General features: G+C 38.2%; 1 protein-coding gene across 1 annotated transcript; it reads right to left on the bottom strand.

Annotated features, from left to right (window-relative positions):
* Positions 1-3,887: 3,887 nt before the first annotated feature.
* On the bottom strand, positions 3,888-5,999 carry LOC103430142 (uncharacterized). Its single transcript, XM_008368273.4, has 2 exons — positions 5,574-5,999; positions 3,888-4,314 (listed from the first exon to the last, which is right to left on the bottom strand). The coding sequence occupies exons 1-2, from the start codon at positions 5,874-5,876 to the stop codon at positions 4,198-4,200; spliced, it is 420 nt and encodes a 139-aa protein (XP_008366495.1). The 5' UTR covers positions 5,877-5,999; the 3' UTR covers positions 3,888-4,197.
* Positions 6,000-25,267: the final 19,268 nt, after the last annotated feature.

Raw genomic sequence — 25,267 nt, 5'->3', positions numbered from 1 at the left:
TGCTTCATATTCAACTCAAAGAATTGAATGATCAGAAAATGTCAAAAATAATTCAGACTGCCAACTCTTATCAGTATTAGAATTTTCTGCAAGGAGAATCAACTTTCGTTTCAAGATACCAAAAAAAATGTCAAAAAGAATAAAAGAAGATACATCCTGCCCCCAACACAATGTGTGCCAGAAAATGTTGTAAAAAAAAATGTTGTAAAAAAATTCATCAAAATCTAGTGACTGTAGACTCTCTGCTGATCAAGCACGGTCGTTAAACAGATAAATAAGGTAAACACCGAGTTGCTTTTTTGTATGGCATGTTTGAGCCGGATGAATAACTTTGCATTTGACCAACAAAAACATAGTTTTCTTTGCCCAATTTTATCCTCAAGATTTTAATAGAGAAAGATTTTTTTTTTCTCTTATTGTAATGAACCTATATGTGATGTTTTCATAGCATGAAACCTCATTGCCAACAATTGTAACATGTTTGTATTGATAAATAATGAACAAAATTAATATTGTCTATATCTAAAAGGTTGGCTACGTTTTTTTTTTAATCATATACGGTTTTAAATTTTGGTACTCTCCCCTCCCCCCCCCCATTGACAATTCCTGACGTCGCCACTGGTTACAGTTTAGTCCTCCAACTTATGTAGTCTTTCAGCTCGACCACTTTTTAAATCATTAGTCTTGTATCTTGACACGTTATATTTTCCCATTAAACATACATACAAATGAGGAAATTCACTTCATAAAACTATGAGTAATGCTACACTTACCATCTAGTTGTACCATTACTTATACCATCTCTCTAATAGAGACAAGGTTCTAAAAGATGCTAGGCACTAGTTGGACGGCGGGCTAGGAACTAGACGGATTTAAGTAAATCAATTATATTTCGTGTAAATAAGTGCCTATTTATACTTAAAATATATATAATTTCATCATAAATTACAAAATAGAATGACATATATTATGGAGTATTGGAACATAATGAAAACATGGAGAACAAGCATATAATGTGTGTTCATTTAACTATTCAGCAAGTCTCTTACAATTTATTGAAAGAAAAAAAAAATACAAAATGAAAGTTATCTATTTTCTGTCTAAGTGAGTCGCAACCAAGGAAGAAAATATCGGTAATATCGGAAATATCGGTAGTCCGAAAACACGGAAATATCGGGATAATATCGATATCGATAAAAATTACATGGAAACCACGGAAATTGTAAGAAAAACTTGGAAATTTTTAATGAAACTTTGCAGGATGTTTATCTAGTCAATTATCTATTAGTTTATCACAAAAAATTGGAAGGAAATGCATTGCATGATGGATTTAACTGATTTAAGTTGATTATATAGCGAGCTGGCAAACATTATGAGTGTAGAAAATATGTAGTAATTAATGAAAGAAGTTTAAACACACCATAATCATTTATATATAATTAATTAGTACAATATTGGGAGGTTTTATTTAGGATATTAAAAAAAAAAAAAAGGAAGTGAATAAAATGATGAAGAATAATGTGCCGAATATGACACTTTAAATTTCTTACACATAAGCATGCGTCTAGGCGTTGAAGTTCCAAATTATAGTATATCAATTAACGATTGAAAATCAATACGTTGAATAAGACTAAACTTTAATTTGGATGCCGATTATGTTTTTTCAAGTTTATATAAAGTAAAAGAATTGAATTTTGGAAGCCAGGAGTGTGTCAATTGTTTTATAATTCGTCCGAATACATATATCAGGTTGCTACTCAACGTAATTTGAAAGTATATCTAGTGCAAGGACTTGTCTTTTTTTGTTGATAAGCAAAGGGTTTGTAGCTTTTTTTGCTAAGCAGTAGAACATATTATGTTTGTTTAATCTTTAGCATTTGATCATTGTCCACAAATATAGGATAGAAGGCCCCAAATTAGATATGGCTCTTAAGTCTTACCTAGTTGGAGTCACAAGTTCACATGTACTAGCCCTCACAAGTCGCAGCAAAACGTTTTGGTTTCTGTAATCCCACATCGCCCACGCAAGGGCAGTGAGCAAGGAAACAGGCCTATAAAAGCCACATTCCCAAGCTTGGTTTCTGTAATCTCGTTTCTGAAATCTCACATCGCCCACGCAAGGGCAGTGAGCAAGGAAACATGCCTATAAAAGCCACATTCCCAAGCTTGGTTTCTGTAATCTTGTTTTTGTAATCCCACATCGCCCACACAAGGGTAGTGAGCAAGGAAACAGGCCTATAAAAGCCACATTCCCAAGCTTGGTTTCTGTAATCCCATGTCACCCACGCAGACCGTTTCTGTAATCCCACATCGCCCATGCAAGGGCAGTGAGCAAGGAAACAGGCCTATAAAAGCCACATTCCCAAGCTTGGTTTCTGTATTCTCGTTTCTGCAATCCCACATCACCCACGCAAGGGCAGTGAGCAAGGAAACAGGCCTATAAAAGCCACATTCCCAAGCTTGGTTTCTGTAATCCCACATCGCCCACGCAAACCGTTTCTGTAATCCCACATCGCCCACGCAAGGGCAGTGAGCAAGGAAACAGGTCTATAAAAGCCACATTCCCAAGCTTGGTTTCTGTAATCCCACATCGCCCACGCAAGGGAAGTGAGCAAGCAAACAGGCCTATAAAAGCCACATTCCCAAGTTGTTAAAAGCATGCCTTGCTCGGCCCTTTTGGCTAATATCAAATGTAGTTATTTGTTGAGACTTCTCAGCATTTTTTTAAATATTTTTGGGTTTTGATATCGCGATATTATCAAAAATATCCCGATAGTTTCGGAAATATCGCGATATTATCGATAATATCGCGATATTTAGACGAAACCCAATTGGATACCTATTAAAATGTCGTTACCGTGAAAAACCGATAATATCGGCGATATTTCGCCGATATTATCGGCATTTTCTTCCTTGGTCGCAACCTAAGCAGGTGTTTAGGCGGGTCTGGGCGGACTAGGCGGGTGCCAAAGCAGTCTAGGCGGGTGTCTCAACAAGTCTAGGCGCCCTTTCTTAATTTTCAAACGCCTAGGCATTAATCGGGGTGGTGGCCAAATCATGTCGGTCCCATCTTTATTAGAGAGATGGTAATGATGGTACAACTAGATGATAAATAACATTTTTGTAAAACTATTAAATAAAAAAATTCAATGAAAATTGGGAGATCCCTGAGTGTGAGGGTTAGAATACTTTGGTGGTTGGCAGTGGCGTGTGGGGGTGGGGGGAGGGTGACAGCCATCTCTCTTCCCCTTTCCAAACTATCACTCTCATAGCACGTTTGGCTAGCCAGATGAGAATGGACTTGGATTTTGGGATAGGAGATGTCACGAGGGTAAACCACAATTTACTCTTGAAATAATTGCTTATGAACCTTATCTCAAGTGGAGATTGAGATCACCTTCAGATCTCACACGTACTTGTCGACGGAAATCTTGCAACCCCCATTAGCCTCATCCCACTTGCCCACTTCACACATAAAACCACACCCTCATCTCTCTTTCTCTTGAATGGTCCGGATTGTTGGGTCGGTCGAGCCCAAAGTGTGAGATCTAGAGATGTTCTCAATCCCTTAAGTGCCATGGCCCGATGATTGGGCGAGGTTTAGGGTTTAGGAAAGGGATAGAGTTTCCTCTTTCCTTTTTTTTTCAATTTTATATGGAGGTTAATTTCAATGAAAAAAAAAGCCTCATGTTTAAGTCTTAAATTCAAATAGAACCACATTTTTCCCCAAGTACTGGAGAGCATTCACTGCCACCATGGTGTCCCTGTCCAATAATGTTTTATCACGTGGAGAAAATCTTACACATGACAATGCATTATTTGACCAAAAAGCTACGTGGCGGTACCTCTATTACATGTAAGTCCTTATCCGAGTACTAGCCACTCTATGAGAAAATATAACAGCATAAATTAAAACTCTTGGACCCCAATAGTTCCACAAAATTTAAAGCTTTTTAAGCAATGCAGACCCAGAAGTGACATTGCTTAATATAGAAAGCCTACCACATAAAAAGGAATTCAAAAGCAAAACTCTAACTATAGCTAAAGTTCCTGAAGTACAAAAACCAAACACTTAGAGAAGCACAATGCAGAAGCATGACATTTCACCAGTACCAAAACACAACCCCCACATACAAAAACATTTTGCTTCTTTAATGATCTGCAGTTCCAAATTCTTTCCTCCGACGTAAGGTTCATTCAAAGGAAATGGGGGGTGATCAATCCAGCAACCTCAAGAAATCCAACACGGTCCTTCCCGGCAAAGATCTGCTTCAGCTTCTCATCACAGACTATGATCCTCTTGTTTTGGGGGTCCTATAAGAATGATATCAAAGGACAAAGTCAGCAAAACTTAAAGGCAGTTAACACAAAACGTAGACATTATAAGCAGCATACGGGGAGATAATAATATAGTTTAACATTAATAAAATAGAACACAACCCTAATCAAAGGTTCACAATAGGAATCAAAACCACAAGCAAGTACACTCACTTTATCGCACCCCTAAACGAACTTGGGAAACATCTATTATTTGAATCCTAAGTACTATATATATATATAGATATATATATATATATATATATATATGTAGCCTCCAATAGAGTCTTTAGATAGTCACAATAAAGGAATTAAACTGTATAACCAGTACATGAAACACCAGATTCAGAATGGAAATGGGGAAAAATTAAATATTTGTCCTCTTTCACATATATAAACTAAACCCGAGCAACACCACCATCCTACTAGTACTACGGAAGAAAACTTGAAATATACGAAATACTGTGTGGAAAGAAAAAGTAAAGGTAGTATATAATTCCAGTCACCCAAAAGTTCAAACAACTTCCACAAGTGCTGCTAACTAACACAACTATCAGTCTAGAAACACTGAACTCCAACAAATATAAAAGCATCCAGAAAACAACATAGAGAAAGATTTAAGAATAAAATAATAAACTTCCTCACATATCACATTAGAACAGCCTTATCCAGTCCTATCTAAACAGAATAACAAGCATAGCAAACCCCAGAAACCCTGAGTACCAACCTAAGCTATAACAGCACTCCTCATTTTCCGTTCAAACATTGCCTAAATCCTACATGTAAAACCCCACAAAATAGCGACAGGATAAACCCGCCTAAACACACGGCAGAAATAAACTCTCGAATCCAGAAATAAAAAAACCCAATTCTCGTACACATCAAGATAGTCCATTCCAAGTTCAAACAAGCACAAGGCATCCAAGAATTTGAGCTTAAACCGGTTGAAAAACTTATTGTAAGCAAACCAATTTTTAAAAATCCACATTTTATCTATGCCGCCGTAACCTTGTCCGAACAAAAATCCACTCACATTCACAACATCAAGCAATTTCAGCACAAAAACAAGAAAACCTACATTTCATTGCATACCAACATAACCTTATCCACACTTGTCTTCTCTAAAAAATAATAATTTTACCAATTAAACCCCAAATGGACAAAAGGGTTTTAAAAAATTCAACCACAAAGTGAAAAAAATGCAAACTTTAAAAAAAAAAAAAAAACAAAAACAAAAACAAAAATTCAAAGTAAACCTGAAGATTGTTCTGCTTAATGTGGGCCCAAATCTGCTTCAGAGCTTGGGTGCGAGAAATCTCAGGGGCACCCACAAGGGCTTGCATCTCGGGCGAGACTTTGCGTGGCTTCATGATGCCGCGGGGCTCGCGGGGGGTGGTGGCCGGCTTCGAGGCAGTGGCAAGGGTTGGGATGCGCACCATGCGCAGGTTAGCGGGGGCGAACCTGAGGGAGGAGGACGAGGAGGAGAAAGGAAGGATGACGAATGACGACGTCTCGCCGGAGAAGAAGGTGGAGGAGATGAGGCCTGTGGTCGCCGCCATGTCGTTTAGTCTGCTTAAGGGATAGCGTTTTGAGAATTGGTAGTCTTGTAGAGTGGAGAGTGAGTATTCTGAGCCCGCCTTATTCCCTTTTATCTTGGGTCGTCTTTATTTGACCTTCAATTTGAATAAATTTTCCTTTTTAATTTTCTGTAATTGCAATCACTCAGTACTACGTAGTATTCATCTTTACTTGTAAGTAACAGATATTAGGTTCGATTTTCGCCAAAGATAAATTTGAACTATGTTTGTACCATACTTGACCAATCCCAAAACTACTGAGCACCGGTCAACGTTATAACGTCAAGGACCCATAAGAGTTTCCCTCCAACCAGGAGGCCAATCACAATGTGACACGTGTCGACATCAGAAGCCAATTATAGCGCGACACGTGTCAACGTCAGAAGCCAATCACAACACGACACGTGTCAATATCAGAATGAAACTAGAAACTCTCTTCTATAAATAGAGATCATTCTCTCACAATATTTCCTAATGTCATTTGTACTAAATCATTCACTAGTACTCACTAAAAGAGAGCTTGAACCTATGTACTTGTGTAAACCCTTCACAATTAATGAGAACTCCTCTACTCCGTGGACGTAGCCAATCTGGGTGAACCACGTACATCTTGTGTTTGTTTCCCTGTCCCTATACATTTACATATTTATCCACACTAGTGACTGGAGCAATCTAGCCAAGGTCACAAACTTAACACTTTATGTTGTACCAAAGTCCTCACCGATTTTGTACATCAACATTTGGCGCCTTCTGTGGGAACGACACTTATTCCCATTCTCTTCAGTTTTGCCAAACTGGTTTCTACCATTCGTACACTCTCTTTTGACCAGACATCCCTCTTCAACATGGGGAGCGAATGAAGCCACAGTACACAGAATGACACCCCTCTTGCACCTAGTGCGAAGCAACGAAAGAATGAAGGAAAGAGGGTTGCTCTTCAAGCTAAAGACGATGAGCTAGAAGCTCAGAACAACAAGATAGCAATGAAGAATGAGATCTTCCAAGAGCAGTATGAGAAGCTCTTTGAGACGCTCCACGAAACTAGGCGTACTCAAACACGCGAGCTCGTTGCCCTTGTGGACATCAACCATCATCTGGGTGCCCCCCAACACGGAGGGTCACCTCCCTTCGACATGGGTATCCCTGATGAGGAGTGAGCTAATCATCAAAACATTGATCAACATGAGACTTCTCTTAACCCATATGCTTCGACCCGAAGTAGAAGAAGTGGAGGAAGACACCTTCTTGCAGAAGGGTTGGAAGGATCGAAAGCTGTTTATCGTAACTGCTGAGACTTCCTAAAGCAACGTCGAGAGAATCTTCTCCACATATGCTCGAAGATCAATGACCCAAGGGTTTCTGAAAGACTCAGTCCCCTCCCACGACCCAGGCAAACTGCCAATCTAGGGAAGGAACGACAGGTTCTAGAGGAACATGAAGGTACGGGGGACTCTAAGGTATTCTGACAGACTCGTCCTAGAAGTCAGTACGGCGAGTCCAAAGAAAAAACCTTACGCCCTTGCTTAAACTTTCCTACTTCCAAGAAGCGATGGAGACTTACGAAAGAAAATTCCAGTGGTACATGACTCCACTCAGGACCTTCTTGTCCTACAGCTCCTTGAGGAAGTAAACAAGTTAAAGGCCGAACGTCAGGCCGAGATACCTAACTGGAACCAACCCAGGCCTGGCCATCTCACAAGAAGGATCCTCGGCACCCCCTTCAAGCGAAGACAAAACAAAAGATTGGTTTACAACTCTATACTAGAAGGGAGGACCCAATTGAACACCTTAACCTCTTTAAGTCCACCATGGCATATCAGATGCACACTGACGAAGAGCGATGTCTTCTCTTCCCCTCCACCCTCTCTAGCGGAGCTTTAAACTGGTATTGTCGTCTTCCACCTGAGACAGTAGACTCATTTGAGGAATTGAGAAAACTGTTTGTCTCTCAACACATCTTCCAGATTGATCACTTGCATTTTGCAGATGATTTGTACACTATTCGTCAGAAGCCGGACGAGTCACTACGAGAGTATGCCGATTGCTTCAGCCATGAGTATTCGCTGAACTAAGGTAGATGACAAGACCGCCCTCAAGGCCTTCATGGAAGGCCTACGAGATTGTTTCTTCAAGTACATGATCAATGCCAACACTTGGAAGACTTACTCTGAGGTGATGGCACAGGCTTACAATGACGCCTCCGCCGAAGCAAGGACATACCAAGGGAACCCCAATATGATTAACCCCTTCAACAAATGGGAAGTGGAAGTCAAGTTCTACCAAGTGAGAAGATATTGGCCATTCAGACATCCATTGCATCATCTCTTGCCTCATTTAGCTACTCGTTAAGTCACCAAACGTATCTGTCTCTTGGTAAGAGGAAGGATTTTTACTCTCAGCAAGCCCATTACAACAAGAGGGATAAAAGTTCGTATCAAGACAACCAGGGGTGAACGTACCGTTGACTATTATGACTATGGGGCCAAGCCTTACTATTTCAAAGTGGAAGACTAGGTACTGAAGGAAATGCTATTATAAGAAGGCATACACATTACAAATGTTTTCACTCTCAATTGCTTGAGATTTTTTGTCACACAAGCCATTCGGCAAATATTTAAAGAAAAGGGAATTCAGACAACTTCTTCTGAGTCTTTTACGTTCCTAGCACTGGAACACTTGGTCTACGCTGACCTAACCTTATATTCCAACTCAGAGCTTCAACATGCGTACTTTGACACAAAGTATGTGATACTAAGTGTTACAACCAACATGGTTCACATATCAAAAGCATGGATTTCTTCATGCATAGCAAAACATTCATAAGCATCACTCATATCAATCAACATAAACATTATACATTCCAACATATTCATACATAAACATCATACATTCCAACACATTCATACATAAACATCATACATTCCAACACATCCATACATAAGCCAACTGTGCTTCGAAAGGGTTCAGCATACTTTGTGTCTTTGACACTTGCTACAATGTGCCTTAACACCTTGCCCTTATTCTTACCAACCAAGTGATGAAATGTGAAGAAGGAACTCCTCTTCATACCACCAACCAGGTGATGAAATGTACAACCCGTACTCTCTTTCATGCCACCAACCAGGTGATGAAATGTATAACCCGTACTCTAATATCGTTTGGCAACTTGCCACTCATGCCACCAACCAGGTGAAGAAGGAACTCATCTTCATGCCACCAACCAGGTGATAAACTGTACAACCCGTACTCTAATATCATTTGGCAACTTGCCACTCATGCCACCAACCAGATGAAGAAGGAACTCATCTTCATGCCACCAACTAGGTGATGAAACGTACAACCCGTACTCTCCTTCATGCCACCAGCCAGGTGATGAGATGTACAACCCGTACTCTAATATCATTTGGCAACTTCCATTCATGCCACCAACCAAGTGAAGAAGGAACTCATCCTCGTGCCACCAACCAGGTGATGAAATGTGATGAAAGGTGATGAAGGAACTCACCTTCGTACCACCAACCAAGTGATGAAAGCAACTCACCATTCATTCCACCTACCAAAAGACAAGTGGTATATCTTGTACATGTGAACTTCTAGCATTCACAAATAATCAAAAACCCTCAAGCTTGACAACTTAACTAGGGGAGCACTTATGCCCAACAAGAGTTATAGTCACCAATAAAGTCTTATTGCAAGCTAACAACAACTTCAGTGCATGGCATACGAAGATCAAGCTATTCAGCCCTCTTGCATCTGCTTTAGACATTTCTCCTTTATAACAATGCAAACACTACAACTCGTAGAAAGCTTCACACTCTTGATCAAGACAGTGTGAAGGAAAACCAATTTATGGTGCCAACAAGAGCTTCATCAAAGAGTTCAACCACAATTCTCAAAAGCTTCACACACTCTTGATCAAGACAGTGTGTGCAAAACCAATTTATAGTGCCAACAAGAGTTTCATCAATGGAGAGCAACCACAATTCTCAAAAGCTTCACACACTCTTGATCAAGACAGTGTGAAGCAAAACCAATTTATGGTGCCAACAAAAGCTTCAACTCTAAAGCTTCACCCACCACAAAAGCTTCACCTACAAAAGCTTCACCCACAATAACTTCACCTACAAAAGCTTCACCCATAAAAGCTTCACCCATAAAAGCTTCACCAACAAAAGCTTCACCCACCACAAAAGCTTCACCCACAAAAGCTTCACCCACCACAAAAGCTTCACCAACAAAAGCTTCACCCAAAAAAGCTTCCCCCACCACAAAAGCTTCCCCCACCACAAAAACTTTACCAACAAAAGCTTCACCCACCACAAAAGCTTCACCTACAAAAGCTTCACCTACAAAGCTTCAACACAAAAGCTTCACCTACAAAAGCTTCACACTATCTTGATCAAGATAGTGTGAAGCAAAATCAATTCATGGTACCTAACAAAGCTTCACCTATAAAGCTTAAAAAAAAAATATATATATATATATATATATATTTTTTTTTCTTTTTTTTGGAAATTAAAAAATTCGAAAATTCAAAAAAAATAAAATTGCTAAGGCCTTTTCTTCTTTGGACGTAACAACTTTCATAACAAATATATATAAAGGAGGAGTTTTGGGCTACCACTTAGAAAGGAAAATGGTAAAGTTTTGTTACTTTGGAAACTTGGCTACTAGCAAGACACCTCCTCCTTCGTCAACTCCCTCGGCCGAAGACTTGGGGGACTTCTATCATATGCTACTGCACCTTGATACTCGAAAGTCTCACGACCACTCAGTGACTTAGATTTTTTCAAGTCTCCAACCGAGAAGTTTTCCTCACTCGGGAAATTAAGGGAGCACTACCTCAACCTACATGCTTCACTCACAAAGCTTCAACATACAAGATTCAACAAAAGGAAAAATTCAAAGAACTTAGTGAAGAAGGCCTTAGTGTATTTAACACAATACGTTGAAATGAAGCAAAGCTTGTTTATTGATATCTCCGATAAGTTACAAATATATACATATACATGAATCAAAATAAACAAACAAGAGGGAGCCTTCACAAATGTTGCTCAGGAGAAGTCTCAGCAGTCGGCTGAGCCCTAGAAAGAGGAGGCACCAGAGGGTGATTATTCAGAGCCTCAGTACTAGGCAAAACCCCAGAAGGAAGAGGCACCAAAGGTTGATCATTTGGAGCTTCATTACACAGTACAGCCCCAGAAGACGAAGGCAATAAATGCCTTTGGAACAAACCCATAAACTTCTGATGATCAAGTAAAATCTGACCATCAGATTCCTACAGCTGGTCAAGCTTCCTCTTCATGTTTGTAGCATAGTCATATGCGAGCCTGTGCAACAGTTTATTCTCATACTTGAGCCCTCTGATCTCCTGTTTGAGACTTATCACTTCAACTGCCAATGATTTAACTTGGCAGGTTCGAGCAAATAGGCGCTGGGCCATATTAGACACAGAACCTGCACACTGAACACTGAAAGCCAGAGAATCCTTAACAGCCAACTCATCAGACCGTTTGGAAAGTAGTCTGTTATCTTTGAGAGTGAGAATGTTCCTGGCCACCACCACAGTGGTCATATCATTCTTCATCACAGAGTCCTCAACGGTAAGAGGACCAGTAAGGGATAAGAAGGATGAGCACCATATGTTGTCTTGAGAAGGCATGGCTGCCTCTTCACCAAAGTTCAAGTCATAACGACAGTCGGATGGGCCAGACATTCTTAGAAATAATGAAGGAGAAATGAGGTGCAATAAATCTGTGAAGTAAGGGGAAAATTCCTACAAGCAATAACTCTCTGAATGTACTTCTTGCACATAATTGGTTCCCTTATAAAAGAAAGGGCAACATGGTCGTTGGTTCAAAAATCGAAGAGGCACCACTTTCCACACGCAACATTATCTCTTCGGGTACCATAGATAACTTTGCCAAAGATCTCTGATAAAGTTTAAACACATAAATTTTGAAGGTCTAGCTATCCTACTATTACCTATAAGGGTAAAGGAACAGCACCACTGCTTGATAACTAGAAAGTCTCAATGTGTGTCAACCTCGGTATTTCGTGGCAAGGCAGATTAGCAAAAATGCCCACCATTTGCTCACATTCGAGAAAACACTCCCAACAAGATTGCTTGCTCAAAAATTGAAGAGGCACCGCCCTCCAAATCTCGAGAGCCAGACTCCCAACAGGATTACTTTCTCAAAAATCGAAGAGACATTGCTCTCCGAATCTCAAGAGTCAGACCCCTAACAGGATTGCTTTTTCAAAAATCAAAAAAGGTACCGCTCTCCGAATCTCGAGAGCCAAACTCCCAATAGGATTACATGCTTAAAAATCGAAAAGGCACGCCATTCAAATCTCGAGAGCCAGACTCCCAAAAGGATTATTTTCTCAAAAATCGAAGAGACACTGCTCTCCGAATCTCCAGAGTCAGACTCCCAACAGGATTGTTTTCCCAAAAATCAAAAAGGCACCGTTCTCTAAATCTCGAGAGCCAGATCCCAACAAGATTGCTTGTTCGAAAACCGAAGAGGCACCGCTCTCTGAACTTCGAGAGCCAGATTTCTTGGATAAAGCTTGTCTGTAATCTTCACACGCAACATCAACTTTCCAGATACCACAGCCCACTTTTTCAAAGTGCTCTGACAAAGTTAAAACACGTGAAGCTTGCAGCTCCCACTACATTGCTATGACCAAAAAGGGTAAAGGAATAGCACTACTACTTGTTGTTAGGGAGACTCTTATATATGTCGACCTCCATCCTCCACAGCTAGGCAGACCTACAAATAAAAAAAATGCTCAACTTTTCTTCATATCCGAGATGGCACTCTCAACAGAGTCTCTCGAAATACTCAGCTTCTTTTCCTCCCGATAATACCTCTGCAAACAAGCCACACCAGAGCAAGAGTATCTCATATCATCAGGGTTAAAAGTAAGAGTATCCCATATCATGCTTTTTCCCTGTCTTTTCCTTTGGTCTTGTTCTTACCTACAAGACAATGAGAAAGAGAGCAATCAATCAGCACTTGGAATCAAGCTTCCAGTCAAGAACTGACTGCCTAGAACCCCTTGCCTGATTACTTACCTGGCATTGCTCTCGAGTACTCATCTTCAACATCTTATGCTTCCAAAGAAGATACCACATCTGCCTGAGGAACAGATAGGGCAAGTGAAAAGGATACAATGAAGCATATGGAGATAAGCATAATAGAACACGTGCTGATTCATCTATTACTTCGTCAACAGCAAAAGTATCCCATATCATCAAGGTCGAACGCACTCTTGCTTTGATGGACTTGTTTTGACCCTCAAATTCTTGAGTCGGCCTTATACTCTAGAGGAAACCAGAAAACCCTCCAGCCTAATTCAAGAATAAGCCTGTGGAAAGTTACTTCTTCAAAAGCAAAAGTATCTTATATCATCTCTTCTCCATGTGCTTTTCCTTATCCTTATTGCTGTCTACGACACAAGGAGAAGGAAAACAATCAACCGAAAGCCGAAGTCGAACCTCCGATCCAGGTTGCTTGCTTGGAAGTCTGATTGCTTTACTTGTCTGTTACCTCTTTCGGTAAATCTCCTAGCTCGGCGACTTGGGGGACTCCTACTATAGGGTTTTGTATCGCACTTGACCAAGCCCGAAACTACAAGTAAGCTTCAAGTGAAATTGATATATTACCTTGTGCATCTTCATCCGTTAAAGATACCACCCCTAGATGGAGGAAAAATACTTCTAAAGAAGATGCCACATCTACGTATGAGACAGATAAGGCGAGTGAAAATGATACCACACTTCGGTACTTAGAAGTTTCGTAATTATTCAATGGCTTGGATCTTGCAAGTCCCCAACCGATGAGCTTCCCTCACTCGGGAACTTAGGGGAGCATTGTTTGTACCATACTTGACCAATCCCGAAATTACTGAGCACCAATCAATGTTATACCGTCAAGGACCCATAAGAGTTTCCCTCCAACCAGGAGGCCAATCACAGCGCGACACGTGTCGACATCAGAAGCCAATCATAACGCGACACGTATCAACATCAGAAGTCAATCACAACACGACACGTGTCAATGTCAAAATGAAACTAGAAACTCTCTTCTATAAATAGAGATCATTCTCTCACAATATTTCCTAATGTCATTTGTACTAAATCATTCACTAATACTCACTAAAGGAGAGCTTGAACCTATGTACTTGTGTAAACTCTTCACAATTAATGAGAACTCCTCTACTCCGTGGATGTAGCCAATCTAGGTGAACCACGTACATCTTCTGTTTGCTTCCCTGTCCCTATACATTTACATATTTATCCACACTAGTGACTGGAGCAATCTAGCGAAGGTCACAAACTTAACACTTTCTGTTGTACCAAAGTCCTCACCGATTTTGTGCATCAACAAACTACATTATTGCTAGCTCATTGTGAGGCTAAGACCACCCCCTTCCCTTAGTGTAAATAATATCGTTTGTTCAAAAAACAAAAATTATGTAATTACAGTCTTATCCCATTTCACATGCTTACTTTTACTTCTCACACATGTTTCTCAATTTTTTGGCTATCGGGTCCAATTAGTTGAAAAATATTAATGGCAAAATATTAAGGCTTTTTATATTAGCATCCCACAAAATGTAAAATGCATCCCACATTAAAATTTAATATTAAATGACTTATTTACCCTACTATGTAATGGCAATTTTGACCTTATAAGGTTTTAAAAAATTTCTAAATTTCTAAATACATCCCAAATCACTTTTAACGTATTATTTATCTTCTTCAACTATCAAACTTCTCCGACCCTCCATTGTTGAACAAAACCCTAACCAATGAAACTACAAACATGTTGATTGACAAAAATTATTTTTGACAAATAAAATACGAAATCGATGTTTCAAAAGCTTCACATGAGATAAGACTCCATATTTTTTATTGTTTTAGTCATTTTGACGACATCAATAATTATTTAATTTTGCTTTTGCTTCGTTATTCAAGTTTCTATGTTCATATTCATCCTTTAGGGATCACAGGGATTACATGAAGAATTAAACACCTAAAATTACCATCAAATATTAAAAATAGATGACATGGGTTTTCATGGTGGAATTGAAAGCAACCCACATATGCTTTAAATCCCAATTGGCATCATTTGTCAAAATTTCAGTCGGCATTTTTTGTCCAAATTAAAAGCTTTATAAGATTTGAGAAATGTGAGGTGTATAGAAAATATGGGGTGCATGTAGAAAATGTAAAGTGTATATTGAGAATGTGGGGTGTGAGGGTACTACGTATAAGTATGTGGAGGTGTATTAAGATAATTTTTAATTGAAAAAGAAAATGTGGGGTGTTTTAAGTATATAGGGTTTATTCAACAATTTGTGGGGTGTTAATATAATAAGCCAATATTAATAAAGTTGTGTGGGAGGTAAAAAAGGATGTGCGTATAACATTATCCTTTTAATTTTGAAATAAAAAGTGATGTTTGCAGACTTTTTTATTTTTATTTTTTTCTTGTTTTTTTTTATTGTTTTAGTATATCGATATTTTTACATTAAGGGGAGGGGGAGTTTAGCTAAGCCACACAATGAGTAGCCTAAGTTGGTATCGAATTCGCCATCCACGAGATTCGAACCTAAGACCTCTCACTCACAAGTGAAGAAGAATACCACCAGACTGTAGTACTGAATGGCTTTTTTCTAATTTTAGGACATTTGAATTAAATTGAAAGAAATAGGAACAAACAAGTGTGTGAAAAAATGAGGACAATTTGTTCGCTCCTTGGGCAACAAGTTTGATTCTCTCTATTCATCTCAAATGAGTGCATTTTTGCTTACTATCCTAAAGTGACAATAACATCACCACCGCAATAAATGCAGTTAAATGAGTGTGATTAATCTCTTCTAACAGTGAGTACCACAATGGGTGATGCTCACTATTATCAATTCTAGCCCATTGTTGCTATTTTGATTAATGAGATACAAACTGTGTTTTAGGGAGCACCCAGCACCTATTAAATTAATTAAACAAGTAGGGCTTTTTATACAATTTGGCTCTAAAGATTGGGTTGCTCTGATACCAAGTTAACTATTAAAGAGTATCAAAGATGATTTAGTGGCCCATTACATATTCATATAGTCTTCAACTTAGTCACATGTACAATCCAATAAGTGTAAAGTTTTATATAAAATGCCTTAGCATTGAACATAAGGGATAATTTCATGAGGCTTCAAACGTAGGGTAATTGTTGTTAAATATAAAGGTTTCAATAGTGCCAGGTGTTAAATGTATAGCTTGCCATGTGTCATGTACCATTGATTCTTCTAATAAGCCTTGAGTTAGTTATGGCTGTGTATTTATAAGACAAGTCAATGTCTTGTAATCATTATGCAATTGTAATGAAAAGATTGTTTAACAAGATTTTCTCTCTTCACTCTTTACATTTTTGATAATGTTAAATTTCTTTGCTTTCTTTGTTATCATGATATCTTCGTCGATCGAGGCTCGCGCCGTTGATTGACGACCACACTACTTTCGCTTGTCTGGTTCTTGTTAGAGTTGACTGGAGTTTTGCATAAGCTAATTTGCTGAGGTTTGTTTGGCGTAGTTTGCTCAGGTGTTACCTATCGGTGTTGTCGTCGAAGTTCATTTGAAACCCTAGTGATTGGATTTTTTTCATTTTGTCGCTACTGTCGATCTCTTTTCTTGCTTCAAAAAGGTGATATTCTTCCTTTTGTTCTTGCATAGATCTATTGATTCTTGGTTGGTTGGGTCTTGTCTACATATAAACCCTAGAAATTAGGGATTATTGTCTGATTTGTTAAGTGTTATTGTGAGCTGTGATTCTTTGTTCTGTAATTTATCTATGTTGTGAGTTGCTTAATTGTCAAGTAATTGATCTATGTTTGCATATTCACAATGGTTACCCCTGCTCAGTTAACTCTTACACAATCGCCTATTTCTTCACCGATTCCAAGTGTGGGAAACACAGTCATTGTGAAATTAGATGATTCGAACTATGTGACTTGGAATTTCAAATGAAATTGTTATTAGATGGTAATGGAATTTATGGATTCATTGATGGATTGGTAATGGAATTTGTGGATTCATTGATGGATATATTCCTTGCCTTGAAAATTTTGTTGATTCTGATTTTAAGGGAGAGGTTGATGACTATACACAAGTTATTTCTGATGCTTATAAGGTGTGAAAAATACATGATAAAGCCATGATGACCCTTCTTATTGCTACATTGCCCACTCTTGCATTATCTTGTGTAATTGGTTGTTAGAGTTCTCAAGAAATGTGGACTAATCTTTGAGAACGATTTGCTAATATAACTAGAACTAGTATAGTTCAAATGAAAACTGATTTGCAAAATATCAAGAAATGACCTAAGATAATTGATATTTATCTTCAAAGGATTAACGATGTTAGAGATCAACTAGCTAATAGTTGGGGTTGTTATCTCTGATAAGGACATTGTGATTGTTGCTCTTAGAGGACTTTCTCTTGAGTACAACACAATTAAGGTTGTGAATCATGGCCATGAAAATTTTGTGTCATGGAAATGAGTTAAGATCACAACTTAAGGCTGAGGAGTCTACTTTAGAAGAAGTTAGAAAGTAAGTTCCTTTAATGTCTACTATGCTTGCTCATTCCTCAAATCCTGGAATTGATATCGGAAGTTCTTCTAGTATAACACAGTACCATGCAACACATGCATCTAGTGACTAATCTGGTCCTCCACTATCTTTTCAATTGTTTCCTCGACTTCAAAAAATGCCATTTCCAACTCAATTCCTATAAATGAATACTCCTGGATCATTTGCATTTGTATCTCAAACTAGCTCAAGAACTTACTACAATTTCAGGGGGAACAATTTTAAGAACAAAGGCAAAGGCAAGAGGTTTTTCTTTGGATCTCAACCTCAGTATTCATAGCCACAATTCTATGGAGGAAATCAATTTCAACAACAATCTCAACTTGGTTTTCAATCTTCAGGACAACAAATTTCACCCTCTTAGTCTTATTAGTCTCTTCAGATATGTCAAATTTGTGATAAGAAAGAGCATTCTGCTCTTAATTGCTTTCAAAATGGTTGTCAAATATGCCATCGTGTTGGTCATATAGCTGCTACATATTTTGATAGGAATAACCCCAACAATTAGTCATTCATTTCATCACAGGGTTATCAAGCTCCACAAGCTTTTATTCCTCAGTATGCTCAATCTCCTGGAATTCCATCTCAATATCAACCTCTAGTTGGTTTTTCTCCTCATCAATATTCTTCATCTGGTAGTGTTCCTTAGACTGACTCTCATGCTGAACTAAATGTTAAAACCACTGGATCCCCTTCAGCTCCACAACAAGAGTTCTGATTACTTGATTCTGGGGCAACCAATCACATGACATCTGAGCTATCAAATCTTCAAATGGCAGCACCTTATCCTTCTATAGAGACTATTACTGGTGAAAGTGGTGAAGGTTTACCTATTGCATATATGGCTACTCAACTCTTCATACTAAGTTTCATAATTTTAAATTGATTCAGTCTTACATGTTCCTCAGTTATCACAACATTTGTTGTCAATGAATCAATTATGTAAAGATAACCATTGCAAATGTATTATTGATGAATCTTATATATGTGTACAGGACAAGGTAACCCAGAGAGTTATATTCCAAGGGCTGAGTAACAATGCATTTTATCCCATTCTTGTGTTCAAATCTTCACACAATTCTCCAACAGCATACTTAGCTCAAAAGTTTCTTCTATTTTGTGGTATTGTAGGTTGGGTCATCCAACTAATTCAGTTGTTAAACTAGCTGTTAGTAAGTCTTCCATACCTTTCACTTATAATTCACACCCTCAAACATGTACAGCTTGCTTGCAATACCTTTTCCGTCCATTGCATCCAAGTTTGTAATACCTTTTGTCATTCATTCTGATGTATGGTTCTTGCATCTCAAATGTCTATAGAATGTTGTAGGTACTATGTGCATTTATAGATGAATGTACTAGATATACTTGGATTTTTCCAACAATCAATAAAGCTACTATGTTTGGAGTATTTTTGCAATTTCAAGCTTTTGTTCAAAAAAAAATTCAATTCCAATATTAAAGTTTTTCAAAGTGATGGAGGTGGAGAGTACATTAGTCATCAATTTCAATCTTTACTTAGAAAAAAAAAAATATATCATTCACCAAAAATCTTGTCCATATACACTAGCTCAAAATGGTTTAGCTGAGATTAAAAATAGACATGTTACTGAGAGTGTTATTACCCTACTTCAAAAAGCTTCTCTAACCTCTAAGTTATGGTCTCATGGTTGTGCCAATGCCACATGCCTACACCTACTTTGGGTATGAAATCTCCTTTTGAATCATTGTATCACTCTCCACCTAGGCTATATCACTTAAGGGTGTTAGGGTGTGCTTGTTATCCTTCTATGAAGCCTTTCAGATCCAATAAACTTCAACCTAAGACCATTGAGTGTATTTTCATGGGGTATTCAACTCAATACAAGGGATACATTTGTTATTCTGTCAAATGTCACAAATTAATTGTCTCCAGACATGTTTATTTTTATAAAGATATATTTCTCATTTTACCAAAAGTTATTTCCACAAGATCCAAGTCATCTGTGCCTACTCCAATTGTTCATAATAATACTTTTCTGTCTACCCCAGTTATTCATGTACCTTTACTAGTTGTATTTGAACACAATTACACTACAGCCTCTCATGTTACTCAGTATCATTCCTACAATATTGGTGATCTTGTCCACACTAGTTCTTCTTCAACCTCAAGGCCAAATGTAGTGTTCTAAGCTGTTTCAGAGTTGCATCCAACTGCTACTACTTCTTAAGTATCAGAATTGCAGCTTGTGCCTATTCCAGCTCGAAATACTCATCATATGCAGACTAGGTCTAAATTTGGGATTTTTAAGAAGACAAAGGCTTTTTATGCTCAAGTTCAGTCTACAAGTGACACAGAACCACAGTCTTTCAATGTTACCTCTAAGTCCACTTATTGGCAAAGTGCTATGAATAAGGAAATGACTACATTTCTTCAACAACAAGAGGAAATCAGATGGGTCTATTGCTAGATAAAAGGCCAAATTGGTGGCCAAGGGCTTTTCACAAGAGGTAGGTTTAGATTACTATGAGACTTTCAATCTTATAATGAAACCAACCACAGTGATATTAATGATGTCATTAACTGCTACAAATGGCTGGAAATTGAAGCAACTTGATGTAAAAAAATGCTTTTTTACATGGGTGTATATGTCTCAGCCTCAAGGTTTTATTAACAAGACACGTCTAGATTATGTTTGTAAGTTGCAAAGATCTTTGTATGGTCTTAAACAAGCTCCTAGAGCTTGGAATGATAGGTTCACCAACTTCTTACTCTCTTTGGGTTTTAAGTCCTCTTATGTTGTATGTTGATCCTTCTATGTTTGTAAAACATGATGACACGTCCATTGTTATATTATTGTTATATATGGATGATGTCATCATCATTGGTGCTAGTAATGTCAATATTCAATCTGTAATATCTCAGATCAACATGAGTTTGATATGAAAGATTTAGGGAATCTTCATTTCTTTCTTGGACTTCAAATTAAGTATCAGTCATAGAGACTCTTTGTTCATCAGTCCAAGTATGTCAAAGATTTATTGCACAAGACTGATATGCTCAACTGCAAACCTTGTATTGCTCCCTGTCATCATAAAAAAACGTTATTGAATCATGGCAGTCCAGTTTACTGAGATCCTAAAACCTATAAAAGTACTATGGGGGCTTTACAATACTTAACATTCACAAGGCCAGACATTGTCTATTATGTGAACCAAGTATGCCACGTTATGCGCTCACCTTTGGAGTCTCACTTTGTTGATGTCAAGAGAATATTGAGATATCTCATAGGTACTTTGGATTAGGGAATTTGTTTTAGTCCAGGTCCTTTAACATTGAAAGCATACATAAATGCAGATTGGGCTGGAGATCCCAATGATAGAAGATCTACAACAGTATTTGTCATTTTTATAGGATAATCATGTTTCTTGGAGTTTTAAGAAACAACATACACTTAATAGGTCCTCAACTGAGGCTGAGTACAGCGTAATGGCTACAACTACTGCAGAAATTGTTCGGTTCCTCCCCATATTACCCATTGGTTTATTGTGGAACCTCAACTTTCTTTATGGTATAAGAGCAGGTTGGATCACGTGTGAAGTCTACGGCCAAAAGTGCTCCACGTCACCTAATTTGTGTTGTCCACATGTATGGCTTGAAAATTCACCACACATGAGGGGACATGAGAGAATGTGAAGGTAAAAGAGTATCACATTGGTGAAAGGAGAAACCTTGCAAGGACTTATAAAAGGTTGGGCTACTCCCATATTGCCAAGACAAGTCAATGCCTTTTAATCGTTATGCAATTGTAATGAAAAGATTGTTTAACAAGATTCTCTCTGTTAACTTTCTCTCTATATTTTCGATGCTGTTACATTTATTTGCTTTCTCTGTTATCAATTGCTTCAATAGGTTAGTCATCATCAGTCATCGAAAACTAAAGGATTAAACTACAAGTTTATAGAAATTGATATATACATTTACAAATTTAAGAAGATTTAGGGAAGTGGGCTAAGCCTTTAAAAAGACTTGTCATAATAATGTGGTTCAACTTCACCTTTGGTGAGAATCAAACATAATACCTCTCACTTACAAGCGAAGAAAACGTGCGAGTGTGGAGAAAGGGGATAGAGGTTTTTAATTTTATTTTTATTTTTATTTTTTAATATTAGAGATATGTTAGAATCACATGTAGGTGGTGCTTAAGAAAAAAAAACAATAAAATTTGATTCATGTGAAATTACATTACTGCCTATGTTTTTTATTTCTGTTCAGTTTTGATTAGATGGATAGAATGGTAATCTTATTGAGTTTTGGTTAACTATCAGGGTTCTATTATTATGTAGTTTAGATTAGACTGTGACAAAGGCAAACAACTTAGGGACGTAAGATATTTAGGTGTTAAGCCTTGAGTAAATCACACATTCTTTCTTATTAAAGCATCTCCAAAGGAGATGTCAAAAGAAGATAAACGTCAAATGTTAATTTGATAGCTGACGTGGTAATCTCAATTTTTCTCTTCCTCCAATCCATATTTTTTTTAATATAAATGATATTTCTAGGACCCATTTTTTTTTAAAAAAAGAAACTAATTAAAATAACTTTTCAAGATTTATAATTGGTGCATTAATGAGACTCACACAAATATTTAAAAAAAAATTGCCATCATCTTTTCTCATTTGTCAAATTTGGCAGTATCGGTTGGAGCTTCTTCCTACCTTCAAATTTGATTGCAGGGTCCACTTAAATTTGACATCTCCTTTATAGATGGTCTTAAATTTTATGGTTAAATATAAAGTGATGTTTGCATGAGTACATTTTCGTCAATCAATTAGAAGATGACATGTGTACTATGTGAAGTTTGTCTACATGGATTTGCCTCTCTTATATGCTTGAAGTATGTATCAGCATACCTCATCGCGCACTCAATAGGCCTAAACAACATTGTGTTATATGCATGTAAAGGCTAGTGCGGTCTGCTGGGATCGCATATCACATATGCCAAGCATGACCTATAACTCAAATGAGCCTAGCGAAACCTGATGGCTATGTCTTTTTTGTTTTGGTAGAAAGGTAATAACACTACCAACAAAACACATTTACAAGATAGATGCACACATACAATAAACACACAACAACGACATTATGGACCTCCAAAGTACAACAAAAAGTTAAGAGCCCAAAACGAAAGAGAAACCTAAAACCCCCTAGCAGCCTGCATCCGCTGCTGCCATCGGAAGCACTTGAACCACCCAGCTCAAACCAGTCGCTTGAAATCAAGCCAAACCAGGCCCCTAAAGTGGATAAAAAGAAGACTCCCGTCCTCCAAAGAGCACATGAAAATCGCGACACAAATCGAAAGAAGATTATAGGAGACAACCCACGAGCAACAGATCCAACGAGGGCAAGCATAGGTAAGGAGGTGGTGAAAACACCCGAGCATCGAGAAAACCCAAAGCTCTACACACCTTCCTCGAAAATGAAAATCACTAAGTATTGTGTTCACAGTGTTAGTTAGTGGAAGCAAATCCAAAGTGCATGATCAATGGAAGAGTGAGCCAATTGGAAAGGGTAGGCAATAAAGAGTCGGAAATTAAGGAGGTGGAGGGAAAAGTAGATCGGAAAAGGGGCATCAATACAGTGAAAACAGAGGCAAGAGAGGGTCGATCCAGCAAAGGGGCAAAGGAAACAACAAGCAGGAGCCAAAGGAAAGAAAAGGAAAATGAGAGGAGGAGCAGGGGGCTGCCACCGACCCTAGCCATAGCTAGGATCGACGGCTGCGAGGAGGAGAACAACAGAAGCCGGATGTACACTCACACATAGGTGGTGAGAAAATCTCTTACCAAACGGGAGACCCTGATGGTTATTTTTGGGTGATGGATTTTTAAGTTCCAGGATCTGAGCTCAAGTAGTAAATGGATTACAAAAAAATTAGATATGAGTGATTAAAAAAGCCCTCCATGAGCATTACAGAGGAATGTACGATGATTTGCAAATGATACTGTCCAAGTAGAGTTTTGCTAATCCCTCTCATATACTTTTCTAATATGGAGGGAGTTTCTAATCCCTTTTATCTAATTTTTGTGATCCATTCCTTTCTAACTTGACCCGAATTCCTTAAAGCTAGGAAATGCCTCACTCAAACTTAGCCTAAATATTCCTTAAACCTAGACATTTGCTATTTACAACCACGATATGATTAGTGGCTTAAGGAATATGGGGCTTTTAGTCACTCCAATTACCACAAACTCCGAAGTTAAACAACTAGTTGACTTGATGGACATATCAATGGATTAACTATAAATAATTAGTGTGCATCAACGTTTACGTTTACCTGCAATAGTTGTGGATGTAAATTTTTGTCCATGGGTGGATTGACGAAATCACACCTGCAAATCAAGTAGCATCGTTAGTCTAAGCGACAAACACTCAAGAAAAATGGGGGAAGTGTCTGCCAAAATGCCTCGAATGTCTAAGTTAGAAATAGTTCGAGAGACATTGAACAAAGAGAATTCTGAGTAGTAAGTGGCAATTACCGATTTCCTTGTTTGACTTGGCTATTTATAGGAGATTCTCTTCTAGGAGGTGAGATTTCAAGTCATGCTAGGCAGACCATTGTGTTCTACTAGCGTGGTGCATGCCATACGCCAGAAGCACTAGGAAAATCCATGGTGGTAGGTCTTTGCCAGGTTGATGTGCCAAAGCTAGACCTAGAAAATAGGTCGTATTTATCGTTTTCATGTCATTTTCGTTTCATACACGTTATCTTAACAGATTATGTCGTTTCAAACACTTTATTTTAATGAGTTCTTAACAGGTGATTCGATAACGAACCAACTCGTTAAAGGGTCATATTATTTTGTGTTGGGTAATGGGTCGTGCAAGAAATTGTCATGCCTAATGTCTAGACCTAGTAAACAGGTCGTGTTTGTGTCACTTATGTGTCATACACGTTATCTTAATGGGATGTGTGATCCAATAACAACCTGACTTGTTAATGGGTTCTTAACGAGTGACCTGATAACGACCTAACTCGTTAATTGGTTGACCTGGAACTTGTTATTTTGTGTTGTTTGATGTCAGATTAATGGGTTGGGTAAAAAATTGTCAGGCCAAGTTGGAGCGCAGGACACACAAGGAGACTCCAAAAAGTCAACCTTGCCCCTTTAAGCCGAGAAAGACACGGTGGCAGGAGTAGGGATATCATGGACCCGAAGGATGCCTTGAAATGTGTATGAGCCCGAAGGCCCAAAACATGGTGGGGAGGCATGCAGATGCTTAGCCCCTTAACGTCTTGTGTGGTTTGTCCACGACGTGAAGGATAAAATCGTTTTATTGAGCCAATATTCCACGTGTCATTCTTTATTTGATGTGGTTAATTTATGTCTCCACAATAATCGTATGCAATTTCAAACAATATAAAAGATCTTCACCTTCAACCTTTGATAGATAACTGTTCCTAAACTATACAAACTTTGATTCTCAATATTTTTTCATTCAACAAGTGTAACTTGGGCATAGGGAAATTTTTGGCTTACGTCACAGTAGTGTGATTACTACTCATTTGTCTCTTCTTATTTTAGGGACACAAAACTATATTTTAAAGTCGTGTGGAATTTATTTCCCACAGTGCTCTAACATAGGAATTAGATAGAACTTTTGACAAAGTGCTTTTTTATTTTTTCTTTCCAAAAAGTAAGAATGATTAGAGCTGAACTCTTGTCACAAATGAGTTTGGTAA

The sequence above is a fragment of the Malus domestica genome, chromosome 10 (genome assembly GCF_042453785.1).
Source record: "Malus domestica chromosome 10, GDT2T_hap1".
Taxonomy (NCBI): Eukaryota; Viridiplantae; Streptophyta; class Magnoliopsida; order Rosales; family Rosaceae; genus Malus; species Malus domestica.
This window is presented reverse-complemented; position numbering and strand designations above follow the sequence as displayed.

What these genes read in the sequence shown, in the direction of transcription:
- LOC103430142 (XM_008368273.4), bottom strand. Translation starts at nt 5,876, where the DNA reads ATGGCGGCGACCACAGGCCTCATCTCCTCCACCTTCTTCTCCGGCGAG. An exon ending in TTAAGCAGAACAATCTTCAG is followed by an intron (nt 4,315 to 5,573) that starts GTTTACTTTGAA and finishes TCATTCTTATAG; the next exon opens with GACCCCCAAAACAAGAGGAT.